This window comes from Bos mutus, chromosome 2 (genome assembly GCF_027580195.1).
Source record: "Bos mutus isolate GX-2022 chromosome 2, NWIPB_WYAK_1.1, whole genome shotgun sequence".
NCBI lineage: Eukaryota > Metazoa > Chordata > Mammalia > Artiodactyla > Bovidae > Bos > Bos mutus.
The window spans coordinates 83,024,968-83,052,500 of record NC_091618.1 but is presented as its reverse complement, the minus strand read 5'-3'; the positions used below and the strand labels follow the sequence as shown (position 1 = coordinate 83,052,500).

The following is a 27,533-nucleotide window of genomic DNA, read 5'->3' as shown; positions in this document are numbered from 1 at the left end:
CTTAATGTGCACAGCTGGCAGCTGAATGCAGGTTTGATACTAACAGTTTAGACATCTTTAGATGTAGCAGATGGAAAATTTTACACAAATAAAGTAGGAGAAAGTGTGCAATTAGGTTTTTATCTGCAGTTACATGATGCATCCTCTGTTTTAGTTTAGAACATCACCTTAGTGGGTGGTCATGATCTTTCCTTGTATCCAGGCCCTACCTTCTTGACACCACATTTGATGTTGGCTACATGCCCATGTACCAAACTTTTGTTTTTGTTGAGTGTGAATGAAATAGGGAATGCAACAATCAGCAAAGCAAAAGACATACCATCAGTGAGACTGTAGCAGTCCAGTACATTATGGCTACATTCCTTGCTAGTTAAGTCACTATGGTAAAATCCTTGGCAGGATTTTTTTCAATAGTTTATTCATGATGTTCATTATTATGAGTTGTAAAGAGTATGAGAATTTCATTTTTAAAATGTCTTATGGAATGTATCACTTTCTTAGATCTTGTAGACATGCTGTGGAAACCATAACATAAAATATGAGTTACTTACAATAACTAATTTTAATCCCATCTGCTAAGTATGACAACATTAGCATTTCCACTTAATTAAAAACACCCTTAAAGCAGCAATGTTTTAATCACTCCATTTTATTTACTCTCCTCCGGTGTCACTTATAATTGTAACTTTTTATTTTTTAATAATGAGGGATTTTTTTTCTCCTTGCATCACACAAAAAAGTGCTGTCGATAATTAGCAGTCTTCTGTTATTAGTAGACTCAGGTGTCACAACTGTGTCTCATCCTCATTACAGTAAAAAATTTCACCTATCAGATTCATTATTGCTAGATAATGCGACTGAGAGCCTTTGCAGGCCCTCCAGAAAAGTAATTCAGCCAAGCAAAATTATCAGCTAATTATATTTAGAATCAAAAGCCCAACAACTATTTGCAGATAAATTGTATGAATTGAAGTGAATAGATCTGAATATTAAGATTCATAGATTTAGCAGATGATTTGTTAATTGGAATAAAAAGGTCATTTGCTAGTCATTTTAACAATAGATCAATTGGAACCCTATTTATTATTTAACTGGTAGTGCATAAGAATTGAAATGATGAATAATTGTATTATTATCATGAGATGATATTTTCTTCAAAATGGCAAAATATGGGAAACTTATGAGAAGGAATCTTATAAATTTCTTTTAAAATATTGTGACAAATGTAATATATTTTAATACACAGTCCTGATATAAATAATGTGTATAATAAGGTATAATATTTTAGAAGTCAAAATTATACCCAAAAGTAGTTGTTGTATTTTTAATTGATGAAATAAAGCCATGAATAAGGTAATTTACAAACAAAAGGTGGAACCTAAGTTTGAAAATTTTTTCTTCCTAAATCAAATAATGTCATTCCTCTCTCACTGTATTTTAATTAGCAGCGGTTTTTTGGAAATGGCAAAGTACATGCTCATACGATGACTCAAAATGTAACTTGGCCTGCAGTTTTCTTTCGGGGAACAGAACACTCTAATTCAAATCCATTATTAAAAAGCAGATAACATGTGCACTTTCTGAAATGCCTGTGACTTCACTCTTTTGATTTTATGTAATTATAAGAGAATGTTCATATGTATTTGCTTTTCAATTGGCACAGCATTTTAAAACTGAGTGTCTTCAGATAAAGTGCATATTTTCTTTTGGTTCATAAAGAATATCCCCAGTTTATGTGCTCAAAACTTTTGTGAATGTTTTATAATGCAGTCACAGTGCAGTTTATAGCTGTGCTTACGATAAGAATTTTTACACATACCCTATGTATGTAAAGAAAATAAATATTAGATGTAGTTTGGAGTTTGAAATTAATCGTTAGTAACTAGAACCTATTCCTTTCCACTGTGTTATCTTAAAACTGCTAGCAGTTCTCAAGCAGAACTTTGAACACAGTATTTTTCCAAACTTTGCAGCTCAAAGTAAATACTTTTCATTTAAACTAATTTCAGTTATAAAATAGGGAAAACATCACCCACTTAAAAACAGCTTAAATTGCATGTACTTTGTCACTGTAAATAAACAAGGTAAACATTGACATAACTTCAAACTATTCTTGGGTTGAAAAAAATCTGCAGTTCAAAATAAAATTCCGCCTTTGGTCAACATTTTGGATGCAATTCAAAGTTTCTCATAAAATAAACATATTTTAAAGAGTGTTTTGAATTTCACTGCATAATTCCTAGCCAACAGAAATTACAGTGGTATCTTTAAGGTTTATTATATGTCAGATCAATAGCCATTATACAGGACTAACACAAGCACTGAAGAGCAATACCTTTCTTCTACTTAACCCTTACTGCTAGGACATGAAGAAAAACTTCTGTAGTTGGTCCTTAGGGAAATCCTCTCACAGAGTGAAACTTTCTTGTTTCTTTGTTTAATAATAAGAGTATTCTTTTTTGGATAAAATGGAAACTGAGCTGACTTCCCAGTCCAGAAAGCAAAATACTCATTAAGGTAATCTTAATGAGAGTTTTTCAGTAAAACAGGGAAATAGTTTTACATCCTGCCTAATAACGAACTATTTTGAAGCTTTAACTTAAAATGAAAATGACCCATCACAACAGATTGTAAATTTTTTTTCTGATGTTTTTAAAAGTGCCTCGATGATTTCTACGTCTAGAGTGTTAAAGTTAAGTATTTGCTGTTTTATTTAAACATTTTGAAAAATGAACATTCTGGGGCTTTGCAGCATTATTAAGAAAAGCTGTCCATACTTTACCATGTTGTTACATGTGTTTATCTGCTGATTATAAAATGTGTTAAACAGTATTTTAAAAACAACAAAAAAAATGCAGAGCTGCGCTTTGATTAATTCAGTGAACAAAACATATGCTGTTGGTTCTGTTCTATGAAATTCATATATGATCAATAAAATCTTTTAAAAGAGCAACTTTGGCTTTTAGGATTGTACTGCCGACCATGTTTTTCATCCCAGCTAACTCTGGGCTCATACTGTTAACTTAGCAAACAAAACCACTTTCTGGCTATAATGGTAATGTCTTTTTAATATATTTTTATCCTCTTTCTAAATTTTCTTTAGGTTGGAAGCTGTGTATTGTGGGTGTTACCCACTTTGTCCCAAAGATTTGGTTTATCCCGAAATATTTCCAGGTAGCTGCTTTAATGTACTTTTGTCTTTGTTGAAATTTACTACATGATTCATGCTAAATTAGAAAGTTTGAAAATAAACTTAGGCAGGAGCAATTGTTTATTTGGCAAGTCAACATGTTAGTGTTAAGGAAAATTTTATGTGTTTTAATACATTAGAGTAAGCTTATATTTACCATCTGTTCTTTTAAGATAACAAAAAAGCAAGTTTTCAAATAGCATTCTTCATTGTTAGCATACACATCCCATAATGATGGATTTTTATAAGCAGGTCAGCGTTGCTGCAATTGCTTACAGATTTTTTTTAATGATATACACAGAGAAAAATTGAGGACTGAAAGTCACACCAAATTATTTCAACAATTGACTAGTTAATAATATGCAACTGTTGTACAGAGTACGTATGGCTATCGTACTTGTTCTTTGAAAAAATTCTCATCACTAAATATATCACATATGCATTGTGTTACATTAGAATAATGTATTTTAATCACCCAAAGGAGATGTCTAAACAGCACAACTACACAGTCTTATTTAGCATTAAACATCCTTGTGAGCTGAGGTAACCTTATAAAATCATGCTTAAATAATGTAAAACACGAGGCGGCACAGAGCAATATGCATTTTTAATTAGTAAAGTGACTAATATCGGGTGTGTGCTTTGAGGTTTTTGTTTCATTAAAAATGTATCTGTTTTTCCTGCAGCTGAATATCTGTATTCTACACCTGAACAGCTTTCAAAAAGGCTCCAGAATTTCTGCAAGAGACCAGATATTACAAGAAAACATCTCTATAAGGTAGTTATTGAGAAGAGATTTATGTGGTATAAATACCATATTGAAGTACAAAGAAAAATCTAAAAAAAAAAACATTTAATTAACATACTAATGTTTAAAGGAAACATGCTAGGGAGGGATATTAGTTGTTACACTAACAAGGATTAATTAAACTGGATGATGCCAGTTGTATTAACCTAGGTCTTATGAAATACGTGCACTTAATGCATGGTACATGCTTTTTTTTTAATTTATTGTTTTCTAAGATGACTGTCCTTTACATTTAGCCCCAAGAGGCTTATAAAAATGAACCTGGATTAATGTAACTCATTAGTTTAAAAGGAAGTAAAAGGAAAGATTCTACAATTATACTAATGAGGATAAGCCTTTCTTCCCATCGTAATGAAATCTTCAGTCCTCAAAAATTCAGGTGAATGACATTTGTGAAATTTGGTGTTCATTTTTTAAATACTTTAAAGATGATTTTGAGAATCAAATGTTTCCTTTGTCTAGTAAAATTACATAAAAACCCTCAGTTAGTTTAGGATTCAACTGTCAGTCTCCTCTCTGAATGACAGAGGCAAAAGAAAAGAGTTTAAATAGCATCATCATTCAGTCCCTTCATTCGTTATGTTTTTTCCTCTTGTTTGAATCAAGAATTTTACATTGTTGGAATAACAACAGAGAGACTCTCCTAAAAGTCCAAGTAATTGAACTGGGATAAATCTGCTTTACGAGTTGTGAAGGTGGCTCTAGGCCATGAGTAATATACCTTTTTATATTCTTTGAATGTAGCATCTTCATTTTACATAAATTCAGTATACTTTACAATCTAGCAGTTTTCTAATCCAGCATATTTTAATTTTCCTATGTTAATATGTATCCTTTCTACATGAAATACAGCCCGCTGCCTTTTTTCCTCTCCTTTCCCTTATCATGGCCTCAGATACATACATATTTACATAGTGATACATCAAAACATGACTTTGTTTCTGCAGGAAACAGTTAAACTTCAAGAAAAAGGGAGAGAACCAAAAATGCAATTTAACACCCAATTTCAAGCTCATTATCTTTCATTGTCTATTAACTTGGCAATGGTTCAGAAGGTAGCTCATAATAGTTTAAAATGCTGACTGAACAATTCCAGGCTTCAGTATTACTCCTTCAGTCAATACGATTGTATCGTATCTGTAGGAAGCTTCAAAAAGAAAACAGTCTTCCAAGGTTTACATCCAGATTTCCTCATTTTGAAAGTTCAGTCATGGTCTTGTTTGGGTAAAATGTTAATTTGATAGTTTCCCACATAACAGACTGTCAAAATATACAGATTATAAAATTGAAGAAATAGAATAATATGTATTAATACAAATAGGTTCATCTTCTACATATGACACAAAGCTATTTTTTAGTGAGTTTACCATCGGATTATTGATTTTTTTTTCCTCCTAGTGAATTTTTGGGCAATTTTTTTTCAGTTTTATTGAGATATAATTGACTGCACTATATAAGTGTGAGGTGTGCAGAATAGTGATGGACATATGTTTTGAAATGATTAATGATTACCACCACAAGCTGTAGTTATCACCCATCATCTCACAGAGGTACCAAAAAAAAAAAAACCGAGAGAAAAATGTTTTTATCTCATGGTGAGAATGGTGAAGCATTTTAAATTGTATTTCCACCATCAGAATTTTCCATTTTTAATTTTGCTTCCAGGTAGCATTATCATCCCTGATCTTTAACCATTTCAAAAGTTATTGCAACAGGTTGCTTAGAGTTACAATAAAAAACACATCTCCAACTGAAATATTTTAAAATAGCTATTGCCATAGCTCTAATTATTTCTTTTTCCAAGAGCTTCTGGAAAAACTCTGAAGCAATGTCAACCTAGTGGTATGCTATTAATATACCAAATTGTTCTTCCTATAGCTTAAATATAGCAAATACCTTAAGTGTTTGTTCATGTTACTGTGGTTTACATACATTACTAGTCCATGCATCCTAACATGGTCCAAGTCAGTTTAAGAAATTAGTGTTTTATGCATAAGCATTTATAAGAATTTCTATATATTATTTATTTTATGTACTTTTAACATGGATTTTTTTTTCTTATGAATCTATTATACACATTGATATATATCCTCATTCTAGATCTTGATGACATGTATCCAAAAATTAATCTCAAAAATGAATAAGTTAGCCCAGGAATTAGAAATAATCAAGAGCTTTACAATGCAGTTGCCAGGACAAACTGATAAAAATCACAAGGACCACAGATCTAGTTGGGTGGTTGTAATAAGATTTAGAGCTAAAACAGAAAAGGAATGCCAGCTATAACTTTATCATTAAGATTTAATACATTACACTATTTTTTTTTTACCTTACGTTTTATAAATATTCACATTTCAGGTAACATTTGCCCTCACTAAATAGCAGAGAATTATTTTCCCCAAGGCAGCTTTGTACTTTTCTTAGGCAATGGAAGAGACTTGTATGTATATTATACAGAGAGTATTGAGGTTTTCTTTTTAAATTTATTCCATTGGACAGTGCTGTTTTGCTTTTAAAAACATATGCTTCTAAGATCTAAAAGGATAGAAAGTCACTGAATTCTTTAATTTGCTCCTTTCACATTTTTACACCTTACTCTTTTTTGTTGTTGTTAAAAGTTTACATTTTAAAATCATCTCAACTACTTATCATGTAGAGTTCACTTTAGGATAAGATTTTTCATATGGATTCACACTTAGAAATTTAATGACTAGAATAAGGCTACTAACACTTGGCTTTTTTCTCACATGAGACATTATACTTTCAATATGAGTGAGAGTTTGGGGGCTATAACTTGAAGCAGGATTTGAAACAGAATGCTAGTAACTGAAAAGCAGAAACAGAATTTGATACCTTTTTTTCTTAAAGTGACTCTTTCTGCTACAAAACTCCATGCCCATGACTTCTCACCTGAAATGGTTTCAGACTTGAAATGTTTAAATTCCTCGTGTGCACGCAAGTGTGCTCCCCTTCCCTCTCACACAGACATTTTACTTAAGATATTTAGAGAAATGCATGCAGAAATCACATTTCTTAATTATTTTTAAAACTTAAAACCCTGTTCTGAATTTTTTAAAAATCTAAAGCCATTTCTTAAAAAGTTTGCCACGAGGCTCAGCCACTGGACTGCAGGTTTCTTGTACTTACAGGACACGTCCCTTTCTAAGTAGGTTACACCCCGCAGCCACACACTTGCCACAGAGATAAAGTAGGTTTCACTTCATCTGTAATAGGGAGCTCTTTTATGACTCTTGAACACAAGATTCTAGAAATAATCGTAAAGTAATCAACCAAGGATTAACTTCTAACAGTAACATAGGGCTTCCTTTTACAACCCAAGTAAGTCTCATACCGGGAAGTTATATTTTGGGGGGTCTCATTTTGACAATGGGAATTTACTTACTGAAAATTGCCAACAATTACTTGAGATCAGTACTTTTTGCTTTTAGAGAGACTTTGATCATTAGATTTTAAAATGCTTTAGAGGAAAACTTCTGTTCACCACCTTGTTACCAGTATTGAAAATAGCACAAAAGTACAAATGGGGTCATTGTATAAAACATATACTGCCAGGACTAACAGTAGGTTTTCATTCCCACCCTATTTTTCATTTATTTTTATTAATAAATTGAGTGATATTCTGTGTGTAAACAAGAGAGAGAGATGCCATCCTCCCTCTGCTTTACAAGGGTGAACTGTAGTTTAGGTTCTCAGATGGCAGCAGCTGATTTTTATTTTGTCCCCCCCGTCAAGTTCTTTCACGTTCCAGAAACCTTTATAACCTGCTGTTATTTGGAGGAAAGGATAATTTTCAGATTTCTGCCTAAAAGTGATTCCAAAGAGTGATTAAGCTTACAGTTCAGATTCAGAGCCCAGAAAAGCCATTTGTGGTCGTCTTAATTATATCAGGTTATATCTCCCCGAACCACAGCCGAGCCACTTTAAGTTTCCTTCAAGAGACTGGTCACTTTACAGTCCCCTTTTAATTTGAGCTTATACTCTAGATGTGAATAAGGTGGTGCTCACTAGTATTAACACGCCTCCAAAGTCATTACTTTTTCCTTAAAAAATGAAAACTTAAAAGCTCATGACATTTTTAGAACTTCAAAAACCTCTCAATTGCACGAGCACAGTCTAAGGCAAATGATCCGTCTCAGTCTCCCTCCCTCCCTCCCCGTTACTCTTCCCTCTCTTTCTTAACTTCTTTCCTTGATTTTGTTTGGCTTGGTTTTCCTTTGATTTGTCTAAGTAAAATGCAAGCAAAAAATCTTTAGCACAATAGATATACTCAGGGTGATTAAAATCAGTTAGAGGTTTTGGCTGCTTCTCTTTCTCTGCTACTAATTTGTAGCCTGGCTCTAGGTGAACTTCTTGGCCTCTATATGATTCATCTATAAACTTGGAAGAATTCTTTTTTTCTTAATTCTTAATAGCATTTTCCCCCTGAGGTCCTACTATAATGAAATAATGAATATAACCCGTTTGTAAACTTGAAGTGCTTTATAAATTCCACGTAATAGTAATGGCATTTCTCTTGTGCCTTCGCCACTTAAAAGTAAAATTCACATTCACAAAAAACATGTATTAAGAGTGTTGTCTATCTTATGTTTAGAAAAGTTAAAAGTTGGATGATAAACTTCTGATAGCTGTCATCCATAACATAAACCAGGAAATTTGTGTGCAGTAGAATATACCCATTGCAAAAAAAAAAAAAGGCGGAGTTGGGGGGGGCAGCTTTCCACAATGGTTGAAAATATAGTTCACTTTAAGCCAATCAGAAACTGGGATTTCCTGAGGTGATGAAACTTGAGAACCATTTACTTGGTGGCTTTTTGAAATCTAATTGACGTAAGTTATGCAAATTTACAATATGAATTTTCAGCATGCTTTAGTCTTTCAGTCGTTAATGCTTCTTCATTGCTTTTTCTTCTCTCCCTCCCCCTTACAGGGTGAAATGGCTCCTTTTTCTTGGGCAGCCCTACATGGTAAATTCAGGTCTCTGCTTACAGCAGAACCTAGGGAAGATTTGTGACAGATGGGGCTAAGTCACAAACTTGCAGCCTAAGGCAGAATCTGTAGAACTTTCCAGAGTGTGCCCATATTTACCTGATCAGAGAGAAAAGAAAATCTGCAGAGGAAGCTGAGCCTGGCTGCTTGTCATAGCTGACACAGAGCCATCTGCCACAAACCTGTGGCGGCTTCAGATCTCCAATCCCTGCCACCACCCCAACTCAAATTAAATACAGATTCCTAGAGACGTTATGATGGTTACACATGTCCTCAGCATCACATGGAGGAGACTGTTCAAAAAAAATATGTGGCCTGTTGTATAACCGCACTCATGTATCCCATATGTGGTGCCACATTGAATTTCCGGTTGAATCCGTTTTTATCCTTTGTACTGGATGACATGGTGCCTGAATTCTTTCTTTTCGCCGACACGATGGCAGCCAAACTGCAGCTTCAAACGCTCTCACTTGGCTGGGTTTCTACCTAGGTTGCCAGGTTATCATCAGAGCCTTCTTGTGTCCTCAGAGGGCCACGGGGCCTGAAAGGAGGATCAGAATGCTACTGACTAATTGGGCAGCCATCTCGGAATTGTTTGTGGGCAAAGAGCTGCTCTAGCACTTTTCTTTTAGCAAATTAATGACTCCCTGGCACCGGGGTTTTAAGTGAAGGTATTAATAAGAAGTCTGGCAGGTATTCCCATGATTCACAGAGTTACATTTGCATTTAATTTATCTTAAAGAAAGTTGCAAGATAAACAGCTGTAATTCAGACAAACATGGGAAATACACTAAGCGGGGCCGTCTCGCCCATAAAATGAACACAGAGATACTTGTTTTAATTCTTTTCCAGGCATAAAAATAGAGAAATAAAAATACTTCTTACAAAACCAGTAATTTTGATATAAATATTTGTCAAAAATATTTGCATCCAGCTACAAATATAATCTTCTCAAGATAAATCACTTATGATTCCAATAGTCAAGCTGGTGTATTTGTTAATGTCAAGATATTTTGAATGGCTAGATTGTAAAATAAATTTTTAATAAAGTGCCCACTGCAATTTTTAATTAACACATCTCATTTCCATGTAAGCGTGTACATCTATCTGTATGTTTCTCTCTGAACACTTTCCTTGTGTCAGAGACAACGAATACAATTGTTTCTTTTCCCGATGAACAAGGATCTGTTTTGCAAATGTTTGTGAGATATTATGACATTTCCAAGATTTTCTTTGCATTCTGGAAAGCAGGAGGTAAACATTTGTAGTCATTAAGGTAAAGTCTGTTGATAAACCATCTTCTGTTTACTGACAGGTAAATTGTAACTCTCCTAGCTTTTGAAATGAATAACTTCTATAAGCTGCAAAGTGAGGAGCAGCCAGGGGGAAGGGGGCAGACAAGGGCCAAGCCTGGCTCCTTGGCTTTTAGAAGGACTGAGTTGTCTAGCAGTCATCTGAGACAGAGGGGGCACTGGTTCAAAAGTCTGGTAGGACCCATCTGACAGGTAGCAAAAGTGTAAGCAGGAAATAGATGAAGGTAGAGCCCTCTAGATAGAGGCAGTCTTGCAGATCAGGAAAAGCAGCAGTTCAAGGCCCAGGAGGCCAAGGATTTTAAAAGCAGGGAGAGTAAGAAGCAGAAACAACAGGTTCTATCTCTGCACAGAGTCCTCCCTGATCAGTGTGAGAGCCCTATGTATGATGGACATCACAGCACTGGATTTGAGTCCTCCTCCCGTTCTGAGAAGGCACTGGACAAATTAGCCCATAAAACAAAGGGCTCAAGAATTATTTGAGAAGTCCCTTCTGGTCTGAGACTGTGAAACTTGGAATCTATCGGTTATGTTCCTTTTGAGTGCAAAAGCTAATATAAAAGGGCCTAAGAGCTTTTTAGACTCTTCTCCTGAGCAGGGTTAAGCATCTAAAGGGATGCTTCAGTTAGAAAGGTGCTGTGTTATAGATGACGTCTCTCAAAACAATATTATACTCTCACAGCCAAGAGACAGTGCTTATTTCATTATGTCCTACTATCCTGAAAATGATGAGCTCACATTTCATAGTGAATTGTGTATTATATGCGTAACTATCCATATATACTTTTTTTTTAATTCACGGGAAAACAATATTAATTACCATTCAGATAGTGCATCTGAAACACTTAAATATTTGCCTGATTTTGGCAAACACAATATTGCAAGTTACCTGTGTACAAAGATATTTTTCTACACCCATAAACTCAAATCAAATTTTGGCTTTAGCTGTGCCAGCATTACTTCTGGAATAAAAATTTGCAATAAAGTGGTCATTTCTTAAAACTATACTGTTGGATTTGGTATTGGTGCAAATAAGCAATGAAAAGTCTTGTAAATGTATCATTTGTAACATATGAAAAGATAACTGTATATGTGTGTGTATGTGCCTGTGTGCTTCTCAACACCCATGATATGGTGGCATGGAGGGTTATTCAGTTAACCCATATTTTGTTAAGGAAAATCGACAGTACAAGCTGACTCTTTACTTCCTGCTTTGCTTGCGCTGTGCTGTGCTGTTGCTAAGTCACTTCAATCTTGTCTAACTCTCTGCAACCCTATGGACTGTAGCCCTCTAGGCTCCTCTGCCCATGAGATTCTCTGGACAAGAATACTACAGTGGGTTGCCTTGTCCTCCTCCAGGGGATCTTCCCGACCCAGGCAGGGACTGAACACTCCTCTCTCAAGTCTCCAGCACTGGCTGGCGAGTTCTTTACCACTAGCGCCACCTGGGAAGCCCCTTGCTTTCTTCACTTTCACTAAAGAGAGCAGACACTCCCATTATTTCTTATTTTGAGTATAGATGTTGAAAATTTTTTTTTTTTTTAAACGTTCAATTCTGTTCATTTTATTCTCTTTTACATTAATCATTAAGCCAATTTTAATCTTAAATGTCTTTAAAAGTCTGCCCATTATCAACCCTGACACAGTGTTCAGGATGCTTGTCCCAAATTTACCTAACCTGTGTTTCTGGCAAGGTGTTTCTGTAATAAACAGAAGAGCACCTAGTTCTTAATATACTTATTTATACCAGGTTAATCGGGAATAGATCAAAAGACCTTTCCCCAAATGCACCTGGTTTAACAAGCATCCTTCAGATATGGTTAATTTTTAATGTCCTGCTCCAGCTCTCAGTTCTTCAAACTTGCCACATAAAGATGGCAGCACAGTCAATAAGGCAGTGAAAACTCAGCCATAGAGGGCTGCACAAATTCACTTCAACACCTTGAAATGCATCTGGAAGAAAAGATTTCGTTTTATGTTGAAGGTGTTAATTATATTTGATATTTTTAAAAGTAAAATCTGTTTTTGAGAAAGCATCTGCTACCCAGAAATATTATGAGCCACAAAAAAATTTTTCATTTCAGTCTCAAGATACTTTCTGCAGATGAGAGAATCAGTTTTCAAATGAGAGTCCATGCTGTCTTTTAATGTTGACATATTCTATGAGTTTTATTCTTCTATTGACTATTGACAGGTGTCACCCTAAGTGCCTTTCTGTTTCTGTGGAAAACTGGAAAACAAGTTTCATTTTAAAATGTGAATTGAGATTTACAACGACCAGTGCTGCGATAACCTGCCCTCCCCTCACAATTATTCATTAAGATGTAATTGGGAAAGGTTTTAAACTATGTAAACAGTTCTACAGGATGCTCAAAGATATGTACCTGTGTGCTTAAAGTATAACAGAAAACTTGGGAATTAGCGCCAAGTTTACAATTATGGTTAAGTCAGAGGAGTGATGGTAGGAAGATTAGACACATAACTGGCAAAGGTGCAGTACCTTAAGAAATGGTCTGTATCTTAAGCTGGGTCATAGCACACAAAGTCTTATTTCTACCCTTTATGACTTTTTGTATGTCTTAAATGTTATTACTGGATCTACATTTTTGATAGGAGCTATAGATGTTTGGGTTACCATGTGTAATATAGGAGCTGTAATACTCTGCTACCAAGCCATTCTTAACGTTTCTCAGTTGATGGATGGAGTCAGAAAACCATTTTCCTTTAAACAGTAAAAGAAACTGCCCTTTTTTTCCACCAGTGGTGGTGGAAATGCACCACCAGTTTTGCATGAGAAGACTTTCCTTGGCTTACTGGGAGCCAAGCTCTTAACCTTGACCCTGAAACAACCCATACTACGAAGGAAGTTGAACTTTACTGTCTGTGGGTTCCTTTTTCCTGGGGCTAATGATCACCGTTTCTGACTAATGTGTGTGGCGTTACAAATAGAAAATGGAAAACTAGGGCTCCAGAAACTCCTTTTTGAAGAGTCAAGAGAGGAAGATGGAGGAAGTTATTATATGAGCTGGTCTTTTTTATCTTGAAAAATTCAGAGCTTTGTGGTAGGGCACAGAGCTGTCTGAGCTGCTAACCGCTCTACCCACTTCCTGCATTGTTACCTGTTCCCTTTCCTCTTTAAGACAAAGGCTTTCATTGTCGTCATCCCATGAAAAGGAATCCTCCAAGTATCTGTGATGCCCTAGCTGCATGTGAGTTACATATGACTTCAGAATCCCCACATCCTGTGGCCCATTTTCTAATTTGGAATTTGGGGGTCAGTGCCTTCTGGGGTCCTCCCAGCACCTAGCACCACCTTGAAAGTAGAGTCACTCAGTTGTGTCTGACTCTTTGCAACCCCATGGACTGTAGCCTATCAGGCTCCTCTGTCCATGGGATTTTCCAGGCAAGAGTGCCTGGAGTGGATTGCCATTTCCTTCTCCAGGGGATCTTCCCGACCCAGGAATCGAACCCGGGTCTCCCGCATTGCAGGCAGACGCTCTACCATCTGAGCCACCAGGGAAGTCCACCTTAGTGATTTCCTTTTTCTCCCATATCTCTGTGGTAATGACTTTCAACCCTAGGACAGGTTCTTCGTGGTTCCCATAAACAGATACAAAGAACTGATGTTTCCTAAGAGATAATCTGGTACTTCCCCTGGTGGCTCAGCGGTAAAGAATCCACCTGCAATGCAGGAGTCGGAAGAGATGCAGCTTCGATCCCTGGGTTGTGAAGATTCCCTGGAGGAGAGCATGGCATCCCACTCCAGTATTCTTGCCTAGAGAATCCCATGGATAGAGGAGCCTGGCGGGCTACAACCCATAGGGTTGCAGAAGTTGGACATGAATGAAGCGACTTGGCATGCAGGCACACAGAAGATGATCTAAAATGTGTACTGTCGTATTAGTTACTGCATTTAAATAGCAGACCCAAGATGGAATGCTGGAAGATGGGATTCCTACTGGAAATACTTACGTAACACTTTTCTCAAGGAATTTGAAGTCCTTTATATCTGAAAATGTAATGTTTCCATCACCATTTCACAAGTGAGAAAATTAAGGCATCATGTTAAGGCTTATGTAGGAGCCAGACTGCCTTATAGAAACAGAAGGATGTTTTGTGTCTTTGTATAAGCCTTTCTCTGCATAGGACAGTGTCATTGTCACCTTCCAGCCTTTCAGGAAGCACCAAGTTCAGTGTTGATGACTCACTGGGACCTCTGGTTCCCTATTATTTCTCCCCTCACCAGGCAAAGGGCAGCAGGAGGTGGCCCACACACGTAGTTGGTAGAAAAAGGGGCAAGAGAGACCCTGTGGTTTTGCTCATATTTTAAGTATTTTTATTATGACTGTTACTATATCTGTAGGGAAGCATTGGGTTGCTACATCCCATCCCAGGCCCTTGCCACTCCCTGTGGTCTTAACACTCTGTAGGACTTACACATGATGTAACTTCCCTGGCCCTCCTGGTACAGCATTTGTAACCTCCCCATTTTAGATGTGAGGACACTGAGGGCTGAGTCCTGGCTGAGTTGCTTTGGGTCCCATGTAGACACAGGTCTAGACTTCAGTCTCTTTCAGGAGGTTGTGGTCAACTCATTTGGTCAAGTGGTATAGTAGTTTGGTGGTGGTTTAGTCACTAAGTCATGTCTGACACTTGCAACTCCATGGACTATAGCCCACCAGGTTCCACTGTCCATGGGATTTCCCAGGCCAGAACACTGGAGTGGGCTGCCATTTCCTTCTGCAGACCATTCCTTAAAGGAGGTGAAGGGGAATATATCTATCTGTCCATCTTTTCCCCCTTCCCTCCCCCTCTTACTATCAGAAGAAACACAGACAAAGAAGTTGCTAGTACTTGGCTATAGATTAATTTCATGTTCCTCCTGCCTGGCCTGGTTATACTTGTAGTCCAAGCAATCATAAGGAGAGGAATGCAAAAAAATTGACTTCTGGTCCTAAACTCTCTGACTTCTGGTACCTGTGATGTTTCTGAATAGCGGAGTCTTTTTGCCTTTCACATCATACATGTAGACGCTACCTATCAAACAGATAGGCTGGCCCTCTATCCAGAAGGCAGTCCCCACGATCTCGCCCTGTGCAAAGGGCCTAGGGCAGAGGGGGCAGCTGGCATCAGTGCAGAAGCACCTTTAATTGTGCAGCAAGGGCCCGCTTCGTCTCATCCCCAATAGATAACCCAGAAATTACATCCTGAAACTTACTTCCCCAGGAAGAAAAGGAAGAGGAGGAATAATTTTAAAAGAAGATACTTCTAATACAGTATTAGACTGTAATTCATAGGGAAATTTATGCCTGAGATATGAATTTCTGAAAATAGCATTTTTTAAAGGGAAACACTGACACATCCTTAATTATAGAGTAATAAATACCAATGGTATATTATCTTCTGATATTTCCTTACACAGATATCAAAGCATGCAGCTGTCTTTGAAAACTGATAATCAAGTACAATGTAAGTGTATTACATCTTGAGCTTACAGCACACCCTTTAACTAAGCAGCCTCATGGAGCACTTAACAGTGAGAAACAGAGCTGCTTCGAGTAGAAACCTAACTGAACAAATTAGACTTGAATTGTAACTTAAGAATCATAGTCAAACCAAAATGCCTGTCCTTGCCAGGAAAGGCATTCCAAAGGCAAAGAGCATGCCAAGTAAAAAGCCTTTGCTTCAGGATTATGGAGGCAGTTCTCAAAAGCCAGCATAACTTAATGATCAATCAGAAAAATATAGAGCAGTAACTTCGCAACCAAAGGATGCATAAAAATTGTACAAAGCATTAGTAGTGGGATAGGGAGGAAGAATGGGATTTTAACAGAAAGTATTAAGGTCTTAGAAAGCTCTATTTATTGCTTTCAATCCAGGCAGCAAAAAGAAAGACAAACATGGTCAAAGAAAAAGTACGTGGACAAATGTGGGGGGTAGGAAAGGAAATGAAGGTTAAACAAGGCCAATATGATTCAGAATGAAAGGGAGGGAGGCGAGGATAAGGAGCCAGCTGCAATTACTAAATGTTACATTAAGAAGAGCTGCAATGGAGAGGGGAGGTCTGGATATTTGACTAAGTGGATTAATGCCTTCTTCCTGGGGTGTCTGAAGATGTAGATTTTAATTTATTTGGTACAGGATTTTATTGTGAAATTCTTAGCGGGATGGGGATAAATAGAGACAGTTATAAACACTTAGAAAGTAGAAAAGGGGAACATAATGCTTTTCATAAATTTAACTATAATAACATAGTGTTTGAAGCTATGGACACAGGTAAATGGAAAAAAAAAAAAATTAGTCCATAATAGAACTTACAGGAAATTTAGATGAAATTTAAAAGGCAAAAAAAAAAAACAAACAGAAGTGTGAAGCCAAGGATTTTGAATGACTTAGGGGCTGGTTTTATTGCTGCTCTCCTTTCTCCACCCATTAAAAATAATAAATCATAACTCTGGCATTTAGAAACCTAGTCATGAACATCATTTATTAATATAAAGTTGATCCTGTGCTGTTTTTTGGTGGGTGGTAAAAACACGAACTAACAAAACTGGCCTAAAACAACGATAGCAGAGTGATCCTCCCAAACACAGGGAAACTATAAGGAAAAAAAAAACTCTTAATTTGCTCTTTCACCTTATTTATTTTGCTGAAAGAGAAAGTCAAAATGTGGAGTGCATGTGGCTAAATCAAGACTGGATGCTTCAGAGTAGAGTTTAAAGATTTTCCCAAATATGTATCAAAGGGTGGGGGAGGCTTGGAACCTACTGTGATTTACAGCAATTTATTAATCTGCTCATCTACTGCCACTTCTGGGAAAAGTGGCAAATAAGGAAGGAAGGCTCTCTACCTTCCGCAGTAGAAGCGAGGACAGCAGAAATTTAATCGCGTTCCCTGAGTGGAATGCTTCTGTCATTTGGCTGGCAACCAGTCCACGAACTTACTGGTTCAGGCGTTTGTCTGGCCAATAACGGAATCATTTAAAGTGAAAATATGGATCAGGAGGTATTTAAGAATTACTGATATGCAGCTATTAATCTTGAATGCAAATAGCATTATTTGGGGTGTGGGCAAATCACTTAACTGGAATCACATGAAAAAGCACTTTGAATTTTTTTTTTAATGCTGTAAGGAAAATGGCACTGGTGGAAAAATTACAAATAAAATACAGGAGAATACCTACACAGAGGAAGGCTGGTAACATGACTAAGCAAGGTGGTCTTACTGCCTCCAACCTGCTGCATCATTTTTCTCAGTAAACCGATTACTAACAAACAGAGTCAAATACCTTTATTTCTCAAGCTGACTCCGCAACAAGAGGAATAAAATACGGAAAAGTGCAATGCCTGGTGGCTCGGGGTGATCCTCAAAGGTCATCCCTTTAGTTTCAGTGTTAAAAATTGAGGGCCTAGAACTAGAGATGTGTGATGGTCACAGAGTGGGATTTGGCTTCTGAACACCACCCTACCCTAAGTGAAGGATTTAGGACGTCACGGAGTTGAAGCGGCATCTTAAATCCCAGGAAACATGGTAGAGATTGTTTTGCGATCATAATAAGAGAAAAGGTATCAACGCATACATCTCTCCTTTTTCCTCCAGAGTCCAGAACCATCGAGAACCTTGTGCTCTCTGGTGCTTGCAGCTAAGTTCCCTTTCTATGGGCTCAACTTTGCTCCTGGATTTCTAATCCTGTGATGCCAGGCAAAGGGGAAAAAAAAAAAAACTTCATCTATAAAATTGCGAAACAAAACGTGCACGTGTATGCATGCCTGTTACTTTAACCGTCAAATATTAAAACTTAAAAATGTGTTTTAAAACGTTTTTAGGAAACGAAATGTACTCTAACGGAGTATTTCTAGTCTTTTTTTTTTTTTAATATATAGAGGGTCTCAGGACCTCTGGGTGCATCAGCAAACGGTCCTCCTACACGAGGAGTGAGCAGCTGCGATCCGGCCCCAGGCACCACCTACCCAGAGTCATCCACTGCCTGATGTTATTTTACATTTGCCCTGTTAAAAAAGGGGTGTGGGGCGAGAACGATGAGAAGAGGCATTCCCCCCCCACCCCCCCGCACCCCGACCCCACCCAGCATTCTGTATTTCCTTTTGTCGTGGCAGTCAGCTGACACATGGAAAATGTGTACGGTTTTGCTTGCCTTTTAATCTGTAATTAAGGATTCCTTGTCTGGGGCCGGCTACTTCTTTGCTCCTTCCCTCCCTTCCTCTCAGATCTTCCGCCCTCGGTCAGGTCTAGCCCTGCGCCGCAGGGTAGGGGCTGGCGTGGCCCGACTGGGCCGTGAGCAGAGGGGTGGCGGCGGAGCGTGCGGGCCTCGGCCTTACGCAGCGCTGGCCTGCCCAAAAGCGCGCGCCCGGGCGCCAGCCCCAAGCCTCCGACGAGCCTGCGCCCAGCGTCGGGAGGACAGCGTGCCGGAGCCTCCGAAACCGAGAAGGGTTGGGAGGGTCCGGGGCCTCCGGGTGCTCGCCGCGCACCTTCTCCCCCAGGCGGATGTGCCCGAGCTCCGGTTCGAGGCGGCGCTCGCCCTCGATGCCCCGTTGGGTCCCGTCCAAAGCGTCTGGAGGTAGTTCGACACCTCTCCGGGCGCGAGAAAACGGGGCACAGTAGGACGTCGAGGGCGCAGAGTCCTAACCGAGTCCCCTCGGCAGCGCTTGAGCCCAGCACCGAGAGCCAGAGGAGCCGCGAAGCCGCTGGAAGCGTCCCAGGCGACCGGACGGAGCGAGCCCCGAGCGACCGCCGCGCTCCCGCTCACTCTTGCGCGGACTCCGGGCAGAGCCGCGCCGGCACGCGCACGCCAACGCGCGCACAGCCCGACACGCGCACACTGTCGCGCACACTGTCACGCACACACGCGGGCACGCTCCCTGGCACGCGCGCACCGACGGTCACATGCTGACACACGCACACGTGGCGGGTGGCCCAGGTCTGCCCTGCTGCTTCGTGCCGGGCTGACCGGTCCCCTTCCGCACCACCGGGAAGGCGGCGCAGCCCTAACGGGCAGAATTCTTCTCAGTATTTTACTGAACCTGGTGCCTTGAGTCGGCCAGTATCAAATCTCAGGGAGAGAATCTAATGAAGATGAAGCGAAAGCAAAGAGAATGATTTCTCTCTCTCTGTCCTTTTAAAAAATTTTAACTTAAGCAAAAACAGAGAAGGGAGTAGGGATGGGCACTGCAACTCTCCAGGCAAAGATTCTGGCTATTAATGTTAAAACACTCCTCTTCAACTCTCTCACATATTCAGACTTGTGATTTTAATCCCACTGCCAGCCCTAAGGTTGCTTTCCCTTTCACTTCATACCTGTGTTCTAGATTGCAAACTTTCTCCTCCTGACTACCAATTGGTTATTTAGGTGGAGCAAAGAGAGCGGGGGGGGGGGCGACAGAGAAGTTAAGCAGTGTTTAGGTAGAAGAATATTTAGAAGCATCGCGTTGATTTCCAAAAAACTTGGGAAAACGTTAAATATCATTTGTAGGCGTCTTTATTTTTAAAAGGACCTCCTTCCCTCTAGTATTACTATTTGTCATTAGGTATTTATTTGTGTGTACACATTTAAGACTGTGTGTGTCAGAGAAAAATGCGCCTTGTTTGTGGTTTCAGCAGGCCCCTTTGCTTTTCTGACCATCTAGGGTGTATAGCATCGGAGAAGGCAATGGCACCCCACTCCAGTACCCTTGCCTGGAAAATCCCACGGGCAGAGGAGCCTGGTAGGCTGCAGTCCATGGGGTCGCTAAGAGTCGGACACGACTGAGCGACTTCACTTTCACTTTTCACTTTCATGCACTGGAGAAGGCAGTGGCAACCCACTCCAGTGTTCTTGCCTGGAGAATCCCAGGGACGGCGGAGCCTGGTGGGCTGCCATCTATGGGGTCGCACAGAGTCAGACACGACTGAAGTGACTTAGCAGCAGCAGCAGACTGTGGCATACTTTCCTCTTTGTTTCCCACCTATAGAGATTGTAGGCCAAAGTGGTGCACTGCAGTGACCAAAGATAAGAAACCTTAGCTGGAGTGTTGGTGACCATCACTGGCATCCATAGCTCAAGATATTACCCCATCTGGTTTGAAATATTCCTCAAATTGTAGACTTGAAGATAGAGGTTGGCTGATTTAAAATGTTTAAAATGTGAGAAAGAGCAGTCTAGGAGTAAACCGAGGTAGGAGAGGGTGGCCAACCCAAGCTCATCCTTGAAAGGCAGAGCAAGAACATTTGGGAAGTACATAGAGACAATGGAGTCTGTAAACAGTGATAATCAGGGCTTTCAAAAATCATAAAATGGATTGAAATATCTGATTCATTATTTATTCATCACTACACAACTTTGCATATCTGAGAAGAATGTTTGAAAACCGAGTGCCTTCTATTTTGTGCATCAACCAGATGGATCTCCTTTCCAAAATGTGGCCAAAGGGTTAAAGTTGTAATTTTAGAAAGGAATCTCAGGAAATGACACTGAGATCGGATACATTTCCTTTTCTTTCTGGCAATAATATCCTTCAAAGGAAAAAATACCTACTTATTGATATAATGATAATGTTTCTCATTCAGAGTACAAGTGTCAGAATGATCCCTGTTTGTGGAAGTGCTTTTAAAACTGTGAGTACACTTTGACTACTGTGAGAACTGATGAGCCAATGAAGGGGAACGTCTTTTAACTCCATAATAGCAGGTTACATTGTAAATGAACAGTGATGGTCAAATAGCCAATTATGGTATAAATATCCCTTGTTTACAGAGAGGTGTTAAATGAACCTTTGGAGTATAAAGTATTAGTCCCATCTAAGCCACCATTTGTTCTTCAACCCAGTATGTCTTCCCTTAAAAAGGCCAGTGCCATTGTAGGTAATATGCACACAGAACATACTTCTCTGTGTTGATTTTAGTTTGCTTTATTTCAATGCACACTGTTGTTTACTTTTTAAAATTTAAATAAATGTCAGCATTGTATAATTTCTATGTTAACAAAGCAGTGAGCAAAATCCCTTGTATGTTTATAAAATATTATTGTTTAATTCACATAGTTTAGAAATTCCAAATGTTGAGAATAGGAAGGAGGCCAAATACCATCTGTTTATAACTATGATGCATCGTAATATGTGTACTTTTTAAAGGAGTTTGGTCAATCATGCCACTATTTTATCTGCTTGGAATATGTTGAAGATTTAAAATGTAATTTACAGGATTACTTTTAGTGCATTGCATCCAACTGTGAGTTGTAAAGAAATCGGTCTTTTCTGTTTTTCTCAAATTAATCATGTAACAGCCCCAATTAATGGGGGCTGTTAAATGTGTCGCTTTTTGCTTAGCTCCAGAATTCTTCTAACTTTGGCTCAGTCCACCTTCTTGATGCTGATAAAAACTCCAAGGACAAATGAAACAAAACACTCCTAGCTGTGTCTTTCTGCCAGGAGATATTCACTTAGAATGGGAGGCAGGGTACGGTAGCTAATAATTAGCTAGCATCAGCCCTGAGAAATTACCTGTGAAATACCCCTTGGTACTGCATTGAAAAACAACATTTGACATTCCCTGTTTTAAAATAGTACATGCTTGTCTCCAAGATTTCTGATTTAACTTACCTTTTATTTCAAATGCATCTAATTGCATACCATGAAACAAAGGGAGTACATTTATTTGCAGTAGATGGGCAGGTTTGGGGTTTTATTTTTAAGTTACAAACTCAAGTTTAGTACAGAGTTCCTTTCTTTGCAAACTGGAAAAATTCAGCAACTGAGGCTTCTTTTCAGGGCAGACATGGTGTTGAAGTCCAGAGGTGGCTTTAGGGTCAGTCTCATGTCAGGGGGTAGCTTTCTCAAGAAGGAGAAACTGAAAACACACATTTCCTGAAAAAGATTTGGAAAATGTGATTAAAAAACAGTGATTAGCAAATGATGGTTCCTTGATTAATTTTTTTAGCAAGGTTGAATCAGTAGAAAGCTACACCTTGAAATGCTTTTATAGACAAACACATGCAGAAATATGAAAACACTCTCCCAATTACCTAGGGGTGTTATCGGTACTTTACTTAGCTGAGTTTTCAACGCGTGCTGTGTACAGTACCTCCTTTTCCATTTAGCAATATCTGTTTTCTTAAGCATTTTAGCTTTAGCAGCTTCATCTAAAATTCTATCAATCTAGATTATTTACTTACACATAATTAAGAATATTAAGAGTCCTTTTTTCTGAGTAAACAAACTGCACTATATATACATTTAAAAAAATCTAATTGTTACATTTTTTAAATCTGGGATTTTTTTTTCCTTTCTGGTCAGATTTTCCACCCCACAATGAACCTACTGGGTCTTTCTGTCATAAAGATATGCTCAAGCTTGGTTTCCTTTGAGTTACAATAGGAAAATGCCAGACTCTTTTTTTCCTAAATAATTGCTTAAGTGTACAAAGAGTACAAAAGAATATAAAAACAAAATGAAATGTGAGGGATACAGAGGAAAGAAATTGAAGAAAGTGGAGAGGAAGACAGATGAGAGAAGCAAAAACTGTAACTGGGATAAAAGAAGCTTATCAAACAGCTTTCAAAATTGCTTTGACCAACATAAGACACTCATTAAAATCATCATCATTCACTGAGATATTAAACAGCTAAGGGAAACTCTTAAGTGAATCTTGATTGATACTTGTGGACCAGTTTTTCCATTCATGCCTAACTTTTTTTTTGCCGTGCCACTCAGCTTGTGGGATCTTAGTTCCCAGACCAGGAACTGAACTCCAGCCCTTGGTAGTGAGAGCACAGAGTCCTAAACACTGAATCACCAGGGAATTCCTTTGAGCATAACATTCTGAAGAATGTTACATTAAACATCCATATGCACACAAGGAGGTGGGGACGAAGCTTTCAAAGCATTTTACATACACAAAATAAACAAGACTATGTATAATGTATTATTATATGTTACCTACTGTAGGGGTAAAAATAAAGAAGATTTTAAATGGAGGAATTATTGAGACACACTTTACTCCTTAGTACCTTGGCTAGCAGTTATATTCTTAACCAGTTAAGCAAGCCTTGAAGTGTATAAACCATTTGGAATCCCTAAGTCTAATGAATTGCAGCAGATATATAATTGATTCTGAAATTGGCATATAGGTGTACATTTCATGTTCCCTTTAGAGCTGACTTAGTACCATGGCAATGAACCACATATGCACATGAGTCGTTGTATAGTAATATTATCTTGATGACCAAAATCACTTTATAAAATATACTTTAATAAGTTACTACAGAGCCTTGAATTTAAGCCATATAACTTAACCAATACTCAGTGGACATTTATAGGTATCATATATAAATTGGGTAAATGATAAAACGAAAAGCATTAAGAATAAGAAAAACGTATGGGAAACTATTTGCATCTTCCAATTAATCTAAAATACACCAGAAGCTTTTTCTCATTTATGAAGAAAAGAATTTTGTCCTTATGAAGAATTACTGACCCAAAGAAAAGTCACAAGAGGACTACAACTAAACAAACAATAAAAGCTACAATAACAACAACCAAAAACATTTCTTTTTTAGGAGAAAAATATGAAAAGTAGTAAATTCACCCATTTTAGAAGTTAAGAAGAAAAGACATAAAATTTAATACACACAATAAATAATAAATATTCTTCTAGTTTCATATGATGGCTAATTAAGAAAAAAGCCCATGTGGAAAGTTTGGAAGAGAGATGAATATAACAAGGTAATTAACTCTTTGCTCCTTCATCCTTAAAGGAGAAAGAGCAGAGTGAGATTTCTTTTAAGTTTGGACCTGAAGCAACCTCAGAGATCAAATCTGTTTGTGCAAAAGAAATAAAAGGATTCTAGTAGCTCTTCATCTCGAGTCAAATCTTGTTTTTGGCCTCACTCTGATCTTGGCACCCCAAAGTCTCAGTGCTGAGGTTCTCTGCTCTTTGATTGAGCGCCTGCCTTTTATCACATGTGTGTTGTGTGTGAAGTCGCTTCAGTGGTCTCCACCTCTGTGCGACTCAATGGACTTGCAGCCCAGCAGGCTCCTCTGTCCATGGGATTCTCCAGGCAAGAATACTGGAGTGGGTTGCCATGCCCTTCTCCGGGGGATTTTCCAGACCCAAGGGTCAAATCTGAGTCTCTTATGTCTCCGGCATTGGAAGGCAGATTCTTTACCACTAGCACCACCTAGGAAGTCCTTGTCTCACACATAGTCCGCAGCTTTGTTCTCATGGGCTTTCTGTGATGGACTCCACCATCTGGTATTCATTCTGTTACATTTGGGTAGTTCTTGATAGTTGAGGATGCACTTTTTCATCCATCATCTCATTTAGTCTTGCTAATATCCTTATGATATAGGTAAACCATAGCTTTAGTTCCAAACTTCAGAAGAAGCATCTCAAAATCATACTGCTAGTACATTGCAGAGTTGTGACTAGTGCTCATATGACAAGGTGCCGTTTCCCCCTTTTCCTTTAGGCTGGATTTCACACTTTGTTCTTCATTTAAATTGTGGGCATAAGAATAAGTTAAAATGACAGTACTTGTATTGGGTGGAGAGAAGACAGAAAAGGAGGAGAAGTTGAAGAAGGATGGGGAAGAAAAAAAAGAAAAGGATAAAAAACAAAACCAGCTCCTCTCTGCAGGTTTTTCTGTGCAATTGAGAAGGAGAAATCTTTAAATTACTCCCTTTCTGCTTACAGAGATTAGTAAGGAGAGAAACACTTCCTAAAATTTGTATTCTATAAATGAAAAACTAATTCCAAAGCCATCCCAGTGCTTTGTGTTTTAAAGGATACAAATCTGAGGTAGATAAACCATTGAAAAGCTGTTTAATGAGCTCTTGGATATATATAGAGAGAGAGAGAGACTACAAGCTTGATTTTGAGTACAAGATGGAGACATATTCTGTTTATGAAATTAAAGGAACTTGGGGAAATTGAAAAAAAAAATGGTAGAGAGGAAAAGAATATAGTCTTAAGATAGGAATACACTAGAACCTAAAGATAACATATCCAGCAACAAATTCCTCATGGTGGGATATAGTTGATTATAAATTTTTTTTTTTTTTTTTGTAGAGGGGTATATTACACTCGGTTCTCAGCTTATACATCAATGTAATCTCCATCTGTAACTTCAAAACTCCACTGAAATTTTGAGACAAAGAACTGACTTGATTTATTTCCACATTTGGGGAATGAAGGCATAGACAAGGCAGACAGGAGTAACAGTGCAGAAGGTGTGATTTAAAATAAAGATGTGTAGAATGATATGGAAGCAGGAAATAAGGACTCTAATGATTAGGAGAAATGGAAGCCCCTGAGAATGAATACTAAAAAAAATAAGAAAACCCATAATACAAGAAGTTTTAATTTGTTGATGTTGTAGACACTTGACATTTTTGGCTGCTCAACATCTACCTAACCTTCTCTTGGAATCTAAAATCCTGTTTGAGGAGTTGATTCTTTCTTACTGAATATAATCAGGCGCGGGAATTGGATGTTGTCTTGAATAGAGGAACAAAAAGACAATGCTGGAATTCTAGTCCATCTGACCTAGTACATACCCAACCTGGCTGTTTTCACCAAAAGGTAGCTCTTGTTGGGTTCTGCTTCCTAACCTCCATAGCTTCTGGGGCTCCAACCAATCCCAAGCCAATGTCCAGCCTCCCTTTAATATGATTCTCTATCCCTGGGAGTTTGTCAGTTGCAGAAAAACAGAAAAACCTGGCTCAAGTAAGTTGCTCTGAGAAAATTACCATTTTGGGAGCAAGAATTGTGGATGTAGAGTGTCTTTTATCATTCCACTCTTTCATCTTGATAGGTAAGCTTCTCATTGGCTGTCCCTCTTATGTTCACAAGAAAGCTACAGAAATCTAGTCATCACATCCTCTCCACATCCCTCTTTCCAGACATGGGAGAAGGGATTTTTTTTCTTACCTGGGTCTCTCTCTGCAATTAAGGAAAGCTTTTCTCAGAAACCCATTAGAAGAATTCCCCACACATCTCACAGTGTCATATATGCATAAACTGGTTTCAGGGATGGAAATGACTTCTGTTCAGTTAGGATCTAACCCTGAGCCATAATGAGCGAGGGATAAATAGACACACAAACAAAACAGGGGATATTTTACAAAGATAAGAGGAAGGAGATGGAGGTTCGGTGGGGAAAAAATACTTCTCCCAATAAATACATTTATGTCTTATTTATTCAGATTTGTTCTCTGTGGCTTGCTGCTGCTGCTGCTAAGTCGCTTCAGTCGTGTCCAACTCTGTGCGACCCCATAGACGGCAGCCCACCAGGCTCCCCCATCCCTGGGATTCTCCAAGTAAGAACACTGGAGTGGGTTGCCATTTCCTTCTCCAATGCATGAAAGTGAAAGTGAAAGTGAAGTCGTGGGCTCCTCCGTCCATGGGATTTTCTAGGCAAAAGTACTGGAGTGGGTTGCCATTGCCTTCTCTGCTGTGGCTTGCAAAGAATTCTAATTAATACACTTGGTTACAGCTACCACTGGGATTATTTAAATTGTAGATAGCTTTCTATACACACACACACACACACACATGACTTGCTTCTACTTTCAAAATTCATTTTTTCTTTTTTGTTCTGTTTTTATGCATGTGAAAGAATGAGTTGGGTTTTAGAAATGTATTTTTTAGTCTTGTAGGTGTCAAGCATTTATTGACCATGACTTTAATTTCTTAGTAATAATTTCCCCCAATCCCTAATGTTATATTTTTACATTTATTCATACATTCCTTTCTTGTTCATTCAGTAATTCACCTAGTCATTAATTTCTTTTTTTTGTAATGTGCTATGACGTATTTAATATGTATGTGGAAGGCATTGCGTTAGCAAAGAAAAGCAAATGTTAAACCACATTTATGTACCCTTAAAAATAAATGCGTGTGTTTTTTTCATTTTATTACATTTTTAAAGGGGAGCAATGGGACAAAAATGAGGCACACGTGGACATTCCCCATTTTCCCTCATTTGCTAACATGTCTTCTTGTGCTCTGAGGTGAGTTCAGCTCGGAGAGTCCTGCTTTGACAGACAAGTTCTTCTGAGCTTTAGGCATGAGAAGAGGGAGGAAAGGAAGAGAGAACAAAAGTTCAGAAGGTTAACTTTGGGGGAGGAGGTTATCTTGACTTGAGACTGGAATTTGAAGACAGATGTAAAGGAGCAGAAGCAGCTGCCGCGTGTGAATCGCTGGATGGGGGAGGCAAAGGGGGATT

At 38.4% G+C, this 27,533-nt stretch overlaps 1 protein-coding gene across 13 annotated transcripts in view; it reads left to right on the top strand.

Annotated features, from left to right (window-relative positions):
• Positions 1–11,314, top strand: part of GTDC1 (glycosyltransferase like domain containing 1) — a 429,626-nt gene extending 418,312 nt beyond the window's left edge. For 11 of the 13 annotated variants that reach the window (XM_070389962.1, XM_070389968.1, XM_070389890.1 and 8 more), the window contains 3 exons: positions 3,104–3,174; positions 3,877–3,968; positions 8,947–11,314. In XM_070389962.1, the coding sequence (XP_070246063.1) occupies positions 3,104–3,174; positions 3,877–3,968; positions 8,947–9,030 (247 nt within the window). In that variant the 3' untranslated portion in view covers positions 9,031–11,314. Of the gene's footprint in view, positions 1–3,103; positions 3,175–3,876; positions 3,969–4,234; positions 4,580–8,946 lie in introns of those variants that run through there. The other 2 variants (XM_070389941.1, XM_070389916.1) reach the window with 2 other exon arrangements.
• The last annotated feature ends 16,219 nt before the right edge of the window (positions 11,315–27,533 follow it).